This window comes from Larimichthys crocea, chromosome VII (genome assembly GCF_000972845.2).
Source record: "Larimichthys crocea isolate SSNF chromosome VII, L_crocea_2.0, whole genome shotgun sequence".
Taxonomy (NCBI): domain Eukaryota; kingdom Metazoa; phylum Chordata; class Actinopteri; family Sciaenidae; genus Larimichthys; species Larimichthys crocea.
In genome coordinates, this window is record NC_040017.1 from 19,908,341 (window position 1) to 19,922,406 (window position 14,066).

At 39.8% G+C, this 14,066-nt stretch overlaps 2 protein-coding genes across 2 annotated transcripts; both read left to right on the forward strand.

Annotated features, from left to right (window-relative positions):
* Positions 1–1,319: 1,319 nt before the first annotated feature.
* LOC104939239 (extracellular calcium-sensing receptor-like) lies at positions 1,320–5,449 on the forward strand. The gene is made up of 9 exons (XM_027279995.1): positions 1,320–1,604; positions 1,865–2,159; positions 2,308–2,394; positions 2,578–2,847; positions 3,124–3,336; positions 3,419–3,694; positions 3,992–4,219; positions 4,300–4,423; positions 4,500–5,449. The coding sequence occupies exons 1-9, from the start codon at positions 1,369–1,371 to the stop codon at positions 5,408–5,410; spliced, it is 2,640 nt and encodes an 879-aa protein (XP_027135796.1). The 5' UTR covers positions 1,320–1,368; the 3' UTR covers positions 5,411–5,449.
* A 3,174-nt stretch (positions 5,450–8,623) lies between these two features.
* Positions 8,624–13,149, forward strand: LOC109141029 (extracellular calcium-sensing receptor-like). The gene is made up of 10 exons (XM_027280368.1): positions 8,624–8,717; positions 9,165–9,336; positions 9,616–9,910; positions 10,059–10,145; positions 10,330–10,599; positions 10,868–11,074; positions 11,163–11,438; positions 11,732–11,908; positions 12,042–12,165; positions 12,242–13,149. Exons 1-10 carry the CDS (start codon positions 8,687–8,689, stop codon positions 13,147–13,149), a joined length of 2,547 nt encoding a protein of 848 aa, XP_027136169.1. The 5' UTR covers positions 8,624–8,686.
* The last annotated feature ends 917 nt before the right edge of the window (positions 13,150–14,066 follow it).

Consider the following 14,066-nt stretch of genomic DNA (forward strand, 5'->3'; position numbering starts at 1 on the left):
TTATTTACACATTCTAGGATTTGAAGGACAAAAAACATTTTAACTCTGTGAACAGTTCTATATATGATTTAGACGTTTTATATACATCAGCATGTAACTTTCTTAGCCCCAAATATGGTGAGTCTACGTATCTCAAATCCCAGTTCTTCTACCCTGAATTTTATTCAGTGTTGTGTTATATATTGTGTTGCTTGTATGTGCAAGCATTGACAGTGAATCAAAATGAGGAAAATAAGGTTTCCTGACGGGTTTCTGCTTGTAATTACGAACAATATAGTCTCCAGTGTGTGTGTGTGTGTGTGTGTGTGTGTGTGTGTGTACGGTGACATACATATTTAACAAACAATCCAAAGAACAAATCTACAACAGTGCAAATTTAAGGAAATTTGTATTGGGTGACTTAACCTATTGGACATTATTGTTTCTGCAAAAGTGACCATATCAAATTTCTGATAAGTTGCCGTGTGCCACACAAATGCAATAACCATCCATCAAACAGGTGATGGAAAATAGGTGGAAAGCTGTAGTAATTCTCTAAATGTGCTATGCTGCTACCATCTAGTGGACATGTGATAAAACTGTTTATGTTTGATGATGAATTTCAACTCAAGTTACTCGACTCGTGGCTCTTGAAAGAATTGTTTCTGGTGGGAAATGTTGGGTCTATTGAAGTTTAATTGAAATTGAATTGCATAAAGAAGAACATTTACTTTATTGATACCTCAGTGGGAAAATTGTTTTTTGACTTAAGTTTTACATATGTAGACCCAAAGTGCAACCACACCACGTTTATAGACATACAAGAAGGTGGAGCGATGGGAATCCATATAGCGGCGCTGATAGAGCAGTTAGAGGTTTGGTACCTTGCTCAAGGGCACCTTAGCAGGGACCAGGTACTCTCCAGTTACCAGTCCACACTCCATAATGCAGTCCATGCTGGACTTGAACCTACGTTCCCAAGTTAAGTCCTTTCATACTAAGTAGAGAAACAACAACCATATGGTCCATACCAAATTAAACACCTAATTAATCACCTATAGGAGACTTTGGATTTTGGTTATACAGCAGTCTTCCCCAACGGACTCTTAGAATCAATGTTAAGTGGCATTGAAGCTGTTCTGGTGGTGCATGGTGGCCCAACACAGACTGTTTGTGTCGGTTTTTCTTTTAATTAATCAAACGTATGTATATGGTCAAGTTTTACACTGCAGACTGATTCTGAAGAACCATTTTAGGCCCTGCCCCAGGTTTTGCTCATGACACCTGATGGGTGGCGTGTAAGATTGAACAACACTGCAAGTCAATAAAAGAGGCTGGTGCACAATAACACTGACTGGGCTCACAAAAGGAGTACACACGAGGAAAGTCATGTGGGCATTTGTCAAGGTCAACTTGCTTATGTATTTCATGTTGTATTCCCACTTTTCTTCAGCTCTGTCCTCAACTCATTACTCTTCCTCGTGTCAGTTACAAGGACAATTTCATCTAAATGGCTTGCACAAGGCAGGAGATGTGGTTATAGGTGGTCTGTTTCAGATCCACTTCTTTTCTGTTTTTCCTGACCTGTCTTTTACCTCACAACCACAACAGCCTTCCTGCCATGGGTGAGTGTCTCAGGGAAACAGGAAAAAAAGTAACTTTGGTAAATTAACCTCATTAGTAGAAAAGAAATATGATTATGAAATAATTACATTCACATTAATACCATTTGTTTTCCGGATGAAAAGATGTTGCTATTTAAGTGTCTTAATTGTTTTTTTACTTGTGCAACATCTACAAGTCAACTCTTACATGTTACTGTATGTTGTATATTTTTGGCATTTTGCTATTTTTAAACTGTAAACTGTGGTATTTCTTGTGTTAGTTATGATGTTCTAGGATTCAGGCAGGTGCGGACCATGGCCTTTGCTGTTGATGAAATCAACAGAAACCCCAACCTGCTTCCTAACGTGACTCTGGGATACAGTCTTTATGACAACTGTGTCAATCTAGGAATTGGATTTCGTGGAGCATTGTCCTTAGTCAGTGGTCAAGAGGAACAGTATTTATTGGATGAGACCTGTGCAGGAACCCCTCCAGTCATAGGTGTTGTGGGTGATTCTTCTTCTACACGCTCTATTGCTATTTCCACTGTCTTAGGTTTGTACAGAGTACCTATGGTAAGTTTTCTAACTTGTCATCAAAGAATGCTTTTAATTTTTTGAAATGTATTCTCAGATGTAAACATGGACTAATCAACCTTAGAAAGATGAAAGAAAAGGAAAAAGTTTTGAGGTTTTTTGGATGTACGTTCTGTGTCTTTCACAGGTGAGTTATTTTGCCACATGTTCCTGCCTGAGTGACCGGCAAAAGTTTCCATCCTTCTTTAGAACAATCCCAAGTGATGCTTTCCAGGTGAACCTCTATCAGCAAAATGAACATGCAAAAAAGAAAACATGCAGTTAAACATTACTCAGAAAAAAATGTCTCTTCACTAGAATGAAAAATATATTCCTTTTTTGCAGTCGCTGATGTCACTGGGTTGTGAAATCTGTAGGTTTTCCTGTGCACTAATTCCTTCACTCTGTATTCACTCAGGTGCGTGCTATGATTCAGATCCTAAAACACTTTGGCTGGACTTGGGCAGGTCTGCTCATCAGTGATGATGACTACGGACTCCACGCTGCTCGATCTTTCCAATCTGACTTGGCTCAGTCTGGTGGAGGTTGTTTGGCATACCTAGAGATTTTGCCTTGGGGCTATGAACAAACTGAACTAAGGAGGATTGTGGATATGATGAAGAAATCCACAGCTCGTGTGGTCATTGTGTTTGCACATGAGAGTCACATGATTAACCTCATGGAAGAGGTTGGACTAAGTATAGTATCGTATAAACATACCACTGAATTAGTCAAAAGTTATCAGGTTATCATACAATATTTAGCTGTAACATATATACAATATTTAACTGAAAATGCTTATTTCTTTGGAAAAAAAAAAGGCCCAGTTAGAATCTGCAATTATGACGATATGCATCACTTTTATTATAAGGAATAGGTCATAAATTGTGTAAACTGTGTATGATAACACAAGATACTTCAGTGGTATGATAGTATGGATTTATATATTTGATATGATGCACAGGTGGTGAGGCAGAATGTGACAGGCCTGCAGTGGATTGCCAGTGAAGCTTGGACAGCAGCTGCTGTGCTCCAGACCCCCCGCCTTATGCCTTACCTGGGCGGCACACTGGGTATCGCCATCCGCCGAGGAGAAATCACTGGACTTAGGGATTTCCTCTTACAATCACGCCCTGATCTACACCACAACACCAGTTATGGGAATAGCACTGTGAGTGCAATCTGTGTAATGTGATTTGGCAATTGCAGCAATAATTTATAGTCATTAATTACATCAAGCTATTCTGAATTTATTTCAGGTAAACCAGTTTTGGGAATACACATTTCAGTGTAGATTTGCACCACCTCCAGCTGGTTGGGTTGAAGCTGGGGGAGAAATATGCACTGGACAAGAAGATCTAGAGAAAGTGGAGACTGAGTTTGTGGATGTGTCTAACCTCAGGTCAGAGTATAATGTGTACAAGGCTGTGTATGCTCTGGCATATGCCCTTGATGATATGCTGCAGTGTGAGCCTGGGAGAGGGCCTTTCAGTGGGAACACCTGTGGTAATTTGAAAGGACTGCAGCCATGGCAGGTGTGATATCAGTTTACACTATGACTCAATCACATGCTTTAGTAATTATTGCAAAGTGCCAATTAGGCTATAGGATCAAATACAAAGACATTAGACTACTAATTGTAAAGAGGCAAGCACAAAGCTCAAAGGGGTTTCCTGTCCTCTGAAAAATGAAAGTGCGTACTGATGTGGTCAGTAAAAGGTTTATGTCTATTCATGAGTATGGTATGCAGTTTGATTATTGAATACTCAGTATTTCTATATTGACCACAATATTTTTTTCCTTTTCTCTATGCCCTTTTCTGATATTCATAGATTGTGTATTACTTGCAAAAGGTCAACTTCACCACAACCTTTGGTGATCATGTATCATTTGATGAGAATGGTGATGCCTTACCGATATATGATATCATGAACTGGCTATGGCTCCCTGATGGAAGAACTAAACTCCAAAATGTGGGTGATGTTAAGAAATCAGCCTTCAAAGGTGAAGAACTCACAATTGATGAAGACAAAATCTTCTGGAACTTTGAATCAAAAAAGGTTACTTCTGATTATTCAGAGACTCCATGAATGACTCATTTTATCTGTGTAGAATAACACATGTATTATTCTCCCTGTAGCCACCCCGGTCAGTGTGCAGTGAGAGCTGTCCTCCAGGTACTCGTATGGCCAGAAAAAAGGGGCAACCTGTGTGCTGTTTTGACTGCATCCCTTGTTCTGGGGGAAAAATCAGCAATACAACTGGTTGGTATTCAGTTTTAAACATTGCAGTTTGGAGATATAATATAAACATGTATCTGAAGACTTTCTGTGTTTTCAGATTCCATGGAGTGCACCAGTTGTCCCGAGGACTTCTGGTCCAGCCCCCAGCGTGACCACTGTGTTCCTAAAAAGACAGAGTTCCTCTCCTACCATGAGCCTCTGGGTATCTGCTTGACAGCCACCTCATTGCTGGGCACATGTATCTGCGCTGTTGTCCTGGGCATCTTTATCTATTATCGCAGAACCCCTATAGTACGAGCCAACAATTCAGAGCTTAGTTTCCAGTTACTGTTGTCACTTAAGTTATGTTTCCTGTGTTCACTGTTGTTTATCGGCCGACCAAAACTTTGGACATGCCAGTTAAGACATGCAGTATTTGGGATCAGCTTTGTGCTTTGTGTCTCATGCATTCTGGTGAAAACCATGGTAGTTCTGGCTGTGTTCAAGGCCTCCAAGCCAGGAGGTGGAGCCAGTCTGAAGTGGTTTGGTGCTATGCAGCAGAGAGGAACAGTTATTGTTCTTACTTCTATTCAAGCAGCAATTTGTACTGCCTGGCTTTTATCTGCCTCACCAACCCCTCATAAAAACTATCAATACTACAATGACAAGATAGTTTATGAATGTGTAATTGGGTCTACAGTTGGTTTTGCAGTTTTACTAGGCTATATTGGCTTATTAGCTATCCTCAGTTGTCTGATTGCATTTATAGCAAGAAATCTTCCAGATAGTTTCAATGAGGCCAAACTCATCACTTTCAGTATGCTGATCTTTTGTGCTGTGTGGGTGGCCTTTGTTCCTGCCTATATCAGCTCACCAGGCAAATATGCAGATGCAGTGGAGGTGTTTGCCATCTTAGCCTCCAGTTTTGGCCTCCTGGTGGCACTGTTTGGACCCAAATGCTACATAATCCTGCTGAGACCAGAGAGGAACACAAAGAAAGCAATCATGGGTCGAGGAGTCGAGTCATAAAAACACACTTCATTTGATGACACAAATTGAATCATGCATTTTCTGCACAATACAAATATGTAGGTAGTAAAGTGGATAAACAGCGGTGTCAAGACATTGAAAAAATATGACTTTGCCAAATAAATGTATCTTATTTTGTACTCTCTTACCACTTGGATCATATATGTGAGAATACTTAAATACAGCTTTTCCAGGGTGTAATTAAAATACAAATTACTTGCACTTGCCTGAATGGCTTTTCATTGTGTAAGTTAACTTTGAACCTGATTAAAATTTTATTTGCTGTATTTGAATAAATTGTGCAAACTATTGTGCATATTTTACATTTATGCATTCATTTTAGACCTGTCTGGTACTGATGTAGAGATAGAGTTGCTGAGCAGCACAGAACTATTAATGATTAATGAATTATTCATTAGACCTGTATCCCTTTAAGTAACATTATAATCAAATTAAGTAGTTTTATTTAAATATGGCAAATTATGAAGTAATGAGGAATTACTGAGTAACTATCTAGTATGATGTATCACTGTAGTTTAGGAATCACTCATGAAGAACGTCTATCAAAGGAAGTGTGCCATTATTTATTAAAAGAATGCTTTCTTCTCCCATTTTGGTGATTAGTGAACTAATAGAGTGTTTGCTCATCAGGCAGCCATCTTCTAGACCCTGTGATGGCAGAGTGTCCCCCTGATTATGCCTGTTTCTTTACTTTAGAGGTCAGTTTATCTCTGTGTGTCTTTTATTCAATGACAAGTACCTAATTTGTATCCTGGTTGAGATGAATTAAGTTCTGACAGTCAATGTCTGAAATCTACTTGTGAAGGGCATTAATAGGGCATGTGACATCAGGAAACCCATTGATCCCTCAGTGGAAAATTAGTTTTTTGACTAAAGTTTTACATATTTAGGCCCAAATTGCAACCACACTACACTTATACAAGAATGGGAATCCATATAGTGGCGCTGATAGAGCAGTTACTGGTTTGGTACTTTGCTCAAGGGCACCTTAGCAGGGCCCAGGTTCTCTTCAGTTACCAGTCCACACTCCATAATGTGGTCCATGCTGGACTTGAACCGGGTACCTATGTTCCCAAGTCAAGTCTTTTCGGAGTAGAGAAACAATGAGTGCGCATGTTTCCACATTTACACTGAATGGTACAATTAAGCAATTAACAATCATGCCATCTGGCATGTATAAAAATGCTGAGCAGGCTCAGTTGATTCTGATTTTATATCAATGTATGTAGCTTAAAACAAGAGAACAAGACAGGCCTGAATACTTATTCCTACAGTGAGGGGATTCAGTGGCGTTGTTATGCTGTGGGGGGACTTGTTGGCACCTTTATCCCTGTGATGAAACATTTCTATCCTGATTGGAGTGGTCTCTACCAGGATCCATAAGACATGAGGGGTCAGTGAATGGCTATTAGTATATATGGAATTAGTATGAAAATGGTATGAATAATATGGTCCATACCAAATTAAACACCTAATTAAACACCTATAGAAGATTTTGGATTTTGGTTATACAGCAGTCTTCCCCAACAGACTCTTAGAATCAATGCCAAGTTGCACTAAAGCTCTTCTGGTGGTGCAAGGTGGCCCAACACATAGTTAAGACTGTTTTCATTGGTTTTTCAGTTCCACCAGGATTTCGTGGGCCTTTTTTGAGATAGTTGTGGCCTAAAATGCCTGATGTTGCATGAGGTTTTCAAAAAAATTGCGACGAAAGTTGCGGTGCTTTTAACATTTTTGTTGCGGGAGGAAGTGAAAGTTGCGATAAGTTGCGATACGACAGTTGCGCCGGGGGCGAGGCGGCCCCGTCCCCGGAGAGGGCGCAGTGAGCACTAAGTCCACGGCCCCGGGAAGCAGCGGGGTCCAGGCGGGCGGGCGCTGTAAAGCTTGCGGCTTCACCTTCGCCCCCGAGCCTTTCCAAGCCAACCCAGAGCCGGTCGCAGCACATCACTGCAGAGGAAATGCACCCGGCGGGGGCCAGCCAGCACCAGGGAGAGGTCCCACGAGGGGATCATACCGCACTTTGCGGCCGTCCCTGACCCGCCGAGTTCAATCCCCCAGGCAGACTGCGCGGAAGTTGCGGGAAAATCGTGGTGATTGGTTAAAATTGCAACACCACCCTGAATTCACGGGGATTCACTGAAGTTGCGTTGAAGTTGCAAATCCCAACATCGCGAAATCCTGGAGGGTCTGGTTTTTCTTTTAATTTATCAAACGTATGTGTTGAGGATTTTGACCTCTGATGCCGATTTGAGCTAATTGACCGCTACAGGGCTTCTGCCAAAAAGCACATGAGTCATCAGTGGAGTTCACGCTGTTTACTGCACCTCGATGTTTAGTGATTAGGGATGCACCGAAAATTAGTAAGGCCGAATAGTGGCGTGACGCAATTGATGCAATGAAACAACGTGCGCGGCGATCTGGCCACGGTTGCTGATTCTTTTCTCATTCACACACAATAAACCCACGATGCAGGATATAGGAAAAACACAGGCAAGAAATACATCATACACTGCTCTTTAGCGAAGCTATATACTTCTCTCTAAACTACGGCGTCTCACACATGCGAGGTGCGTTCAATGACCGTCGGAATGACTATGATGCGTTCATGAACATGGGAAAAATGGAAATTCACCGGAAATATAATAAAACTAAATAGTATTTCTTTCAAGAACAAATTAACAGTGATTAAAACAACATGGGCTTTCTAACAGTATAAATGAAATAATAATTATACTAACTGGAAATTCTACTGGAATATTTGAAGGATATTAAATAAACATTTACTTTCTTTGAAAAAACATGTCTACAAATTTATTCTAGGCTATTTATGCAATAGTAAAAAAAATAGTGAAAAATTTAACAACCGCATTTCATATTCAGGTTCGGTTTCGGTATTCGGCCAACCATTAAATTTTTATTCGGTTTCAGTTTCGGCTGAAATTTTTCATTTCGGTGCATCCCTATTAGTAATACAATGCAGTTTCTGTAAATGAACAAAGAAATAAAGGACTGATACATCAGTAAATAAACACTTGTAAATAAACGTAAATATGTAAACGTAAAATACATTCATATCAGTATGAATCATGTAACACTCATGAATGCTGCTTTCACCTCAATCATGTAACATGCGTACACCAAACGTGATATGATGACTGACAGCCATAGTAACACTCACTCACCTTAGTTAGCCTAAAGATGATGACTCGCGATCATGCTAACAAGCGAAAACGGACATTTTAAGGACTGTAAATAATGCCAAGAACGACACAATGCCTTCCCAAAGGTAAGTTACATGTACACACTCATTTCACTTGTCTATATTCACAACTTACATCGTCAGTGACTGCTGTAAACACTGTGAACACCGTCAGCGAACAGCAAGAATAGCGAACATGAGGAACTACCTAAAACTACCTTCAAAATAAAACGCTCACTTCAAAATAAGAGCATGAACTGATAACATGAAGAATTCTCAACAGTATGTATACGGTCAAGTTTTACACTGCAGACTGATTCTGAAAAAACAATTTTAGGCCCTGCCCCTGCTTTTGCTCATGACACCTGATGGGTGGCATGTAAGATTAAACAACACTGCAAGTCAATAAAATGGACTGGTATACAATAAAACTGACTGGGCACACAAAAGGAGTACACACGAGGAAAGTCATGTGGGCATTTGTCAAGGTCAACTTGCTTATGTATTTCATGTTGTATTCCCACCTTTCTTCAGCTCTGTCCTCCCCTCTTTACTCTTCCTCGTGTCAGTTACAAGGACAATTTCATCTAAATGGGTTGCACAAGGCAGGAGATGTGGTTATAGGTGGTCTGTTTCAGATCCACTTCTTTTCTGTTTTTCCTGACCTGTCTTTTACCTCACAACCACAACAGCCTTCCTGCCATAGGTGAGTGTCTCAGGGAAAACAGTAAAAAAAAGTAACTTAGGTAAATTAACCTCATTAGTAGAAAATAAATATTATTTTAAAATAATTACATTGCACATTAATACCACTTCTTTTCTTGATGAAAAAATGTTGCTATTTAAGGGCTGCAAAATGTTGCAAACTTAATTGTTGTTTTTAGATTAGCAACATGTACAACTTGACTGTTACATGTTACTGTATGTTGTATATTTTTGGCATTTTGCTATTTTTAATATTAAAATGTGGTATTTCTTGTGTTAGTTATGATGTTCTAGGATTCAGGCAGGCCCAGACCATGGCCTTTGCTATTGATGAAATCAACATGAACCCCAACCTGCTTCCTAACGTGACTCTGGGATACAGTCTTTATGATAACTGTATCAATCTAGGAATTGGATTTCGTGCAGCAATGTCCTTAATCAGTGGTCAAGAGGACCAGTTTGTATTAGATGAGACCTGTGCAGGAACCCCTCCAGTCATAGGGGTTGTGGGTGATTCTTCTTCTACACGCTCTATTGCTATTTCCACTGTCTTAGGTTTGTACAGAGTACCTATGGTAAGTTTTCCACCTTGCCATCTAAGAATGCTTTTAATTTTATGTAATGTATTCTCAGATGTAAACATGGACTAATCAACCTTAGAAAGTTGAAAGAAAAGAAAAAGGTTTTGAGGTTTTTTGGATGTACGTTCTGTGTCTTTCACAGGTGAGTTATTTTGCCACATGTTCCTGCCTGAGTGACCGGCAAAAGTTTCCATCCTTCTTTAGAACGATCCCAAGTGATGCTTTCCAGGTGAACCTCTATCAGCAAAATGAACATGCAAAAAAGAAAACATGCAGTTAAACATTACTCAGAAAAAATGTCCCTTCACTATGATGAAAAATATATATTCCTTTTTTGCAGTCGCTGATGTCACTGGATTGCGAAATCTGTAGGTTTCCCTGTGCACTAATTCCTTCACTCTGTATTCACTCAGGTGCGTGCTATGATTCAGATCCTAAAACACTTTGGCTGGACTTGGGCAGGTGTGCTCATCAGTGATGATGACTATGGACTCCACGCTGCTCGATCCTTACAATTTGACTTGGCTCAGTCTGGTGGAGGTTGTCTGGCATACCTAGAGATTTTGCCTTGGGGCTATGAACAAACTGAACTAAGGAGGATTGTGGATGTGATGAAGAAATCCACAGCTCGTGTTGTCATTGTGTTTGCACATCTAAATCACATGATTAACCTCATGGAAGAGGTTGGCCTTAGTATATTGTAGTATAATCATACAACTGAATCTGTCAAAAATTATCAGGATAAGTTACCATAATATATTTAGCTGTAACATATATACGATATTTAACTGAAAATACTTATTTCTAGGCCCAGTTAGAATTTGCAATTATGACAATATGCATAATTTTTATCATAAGAAATAGGTCATAAATTGTGCAAACTGTGTATGACAAGACAAGATACTTAAGTGATATGGTGATATGGATTTATATATTTGATATGATGCACAGGTGGTAAGGCAGAATGTGACAGGCCTGCAGTGGATTGCCAGTGAAGCTTGGTCAGCAGCTGCTGTGTTCCAGACACCCCGCTATATGCCTTACCTGGGCGGCACACTGGGCATCACCATCCGTCGAGGAGAAATAACTGGACTTAGGGATTTCCTCTTACAATCACGCCCTGATCTACACCACAACACCAGTTCAGGAAATAGCACTGTGAGTACAATCTGTGTAATGTGATTTGGCAATTGCAGCAATAATTTATAGTCATTAATTACATCAAGCTATTCTGAATATATTTCAGGTAAACCAGTTTTGGGAATACACATTTCAGTGTAGATTTGCACCACCTCCAGCTGGTTGGGTTGAAGCTGGCGGAGCAATATGCACTGGACAAGAAGATCTAGAGAAAGTGGACACTAAGTTTGTGGATGTTTCTAACCTCAGGTCAGAGTATAACGTGTACAAGGCTGTGTATGCTTTGGCATATGCCCTTGATGATATGCTGCAGTGTGAGCCTGGGAGAGGGCCTTTCAGTGGGAACACCTGTGGTAATTTAAAAGGATTGGAGCCATGGCAGGTGTGATATCAGTTTACACTATGACTCAATCACATGCTTTAGTAATTACTGCAAAGTGCCAATTAGGCCATAGGATTAAATACAAAGACATTGGATTACTAATTGTAAAGAGGCAAGCACATAGTTTGAAGGGGTTTCCTGTCCTCTGAAAAATGAAAGTGCGTACTGATCTGGTCAGTAAAAGGTTTATGTCTGTTCATGAGTATGGTATGCAGTTTGATAATACTAAGTATTTCTATATTGACCACAATATTTTTTTTCTTTTTCTCTATTCCTTTTTCTGATGTTCATAGCTTGTGTATTACTTGCAAAAGGTGAACTTCACCACAGCCTTTGGTGATCATGTATCATTTGATGAGAATGGTGATGCCTTACCAATATATGATATCATGAACTGGTTGTGGCTCCCTGATGGAAGAACTAAACTTCAAAATGTGGGTGAGGTTAAAAAGTCGGCCTTCAAAGGTGAAGTACTCACAATTGATGAAGACAAAATCTTCTGGAACTTTGAATCAAAAAAGGTTACTTCTGATTATTCAGAGACTCCATGAATAACTTATTTTATATGTGTAGAATAACACATATGTATTGTTCGCCCTGTAGCCACCCCGGTCAGTGTGCAGTGAGAGCTGTCCTCCAGGTACTCGTATGGCCAGAAAAAAGGGGCAACCTGTGTGTTGTTTTGACTGCATCCCTTGTTCTGGGGGAAAAATCAGCAATATGACTGGTTGGTATTGAGTTTTAAACATTGCAGTTTAGAGATATAATATAAATATGTATCTGAAGACTTTCTGTGTTTTCAGACTCCATTGAGTGCACCAGTTGTCCTGAGGACTTCTGGTCCAGCCCCCAGCGTGACCACTGTGTTCCTAAAAAGACAGAGTTCCTCTCCTACCATGAGCCTCTGGGTATCTGCTTGACAGCCACCTCATTGCTGGGCACATGTATCTGTGCTGTTGTCCTGGGCATCTTTATCTATCATCGCACAACGCCTATAGTACGAGCCAACAATTCAGAGCTTAGTTTCCAGTTACTGTTGTCACTGAAGTTATGTTTCCTGTGTTCACTGCTGTTTATTGGTCGTCCCAGGCTTTGGACATGCCAGTTAAGACATGCAGTATTTGGGATCAGCTTTGTGCTTTGTGTCTCATGCATTCTGGTGAAAACCATGGTGGTTCTGGCTGTGTTCAAGGCGTCCAAGCCAGGAGGTGGAGCCAGTCTGAAGTGGTTTGGCACTATGCAGCAGAGAGGAACAGTTATTGTTCTTACTTCTATTCAAGCAGCAATTTGTACTGTCTGGCTTTTATCTGCCTCACCAACCCCTCATAAAAACTATCAATACTACAATGATAAAATAGTTTATGAATGTGTAGTTGGGTCTACAGTTGGTTTTGCAGTTTTACTGGGCTACATTGGCTTATTAGCTGTCCTCAGTTGTCTGATTGCATTTATAGCAAGAAATCTTCCAGATAGTTTCAATGAGGCCAAATTTATTACTTTCAGTATGCTGATCTTCTGTGCTGTTTGGGTGGCCTTTATTCCTGCTTATATCAGCTCACCAGGCAAATATGCAGATGCAGTAGAGGTGTTTGCCATCTTAGCCTCCAGTTATGGCCTCTTGGTGGCGCTGTTTGGACCCAAATGCTACATAATCCTGCTGAGACCAGAGAGGAACACAAAGAAAGCAATCATGGGTCGGGGAGTAGAGTAATAAATAAATACAGGCTGTTTGCAATAGGTTATGGTCATAGAAATGTTAAGGTAATCACACCAGAGGCCACACCAACCTGTATCAAGTTGTCCTTCTTTAAATGTAGTTAAAGTTTAAAGTACTTGCACTTGAAATGCTGCTATTGTGTTGGTGACTTTTTATGTTGTCAGCTAACCGTACACCTGATTAAACTTTCTCTAAATCAATTACATTTCTGCATGCATTTATTTTTGATCTGTCCGGAGCATACACTGTTATATTGCCCTCAAATGAAAAACTCTTCTCAGCTCCTGAGTTTCTTCTGAATCTTAATTTCTGTATTGCAGTGACACAGCTACAATAACACAAAGATTCTGCAGTTATTGTGACAGAAAAAAATGGTCAAAGGTGTTTAAATTGTGTAAACGTAACATAAACAGAGACTTATACTCAATACTCAAATTCTTCTTTCAGATACAAGACACTGAGGTACAAAACATTATGAATGTAAACAATGTACTACATATGCATGCCACTTTATTTAGTTTCCAGGCATGATTATAAATATTTGTAAAGAATTTCATAGAGCATACACTATATGATTTTAGATATGTAATCAACCTTTGCAAAGACACATTCACCTGTTTTTGTATTGTCTCATATTCAAAGCTCCTTTCAGCCCCTGAATTTCAATTCAAACATTAAGAAGTCTTTAAAAGAAGCAGTAATTCATGACTCCATCATAAAAGCATTGGAGCTGAAAGCGTTCAATTGCAAAATAGAGGCTGGCCACCAAGTGACTTGTCAGTAATGTCCAAAACAACCAAACTGATGAATGCAGTCAGAATTATTGTGGTGAGGTGGACAAATATTATAATGATTAAAGCTTATTTACAGGTTTCTGCATGTAATTATAGACATACAGTACAGTTACCACA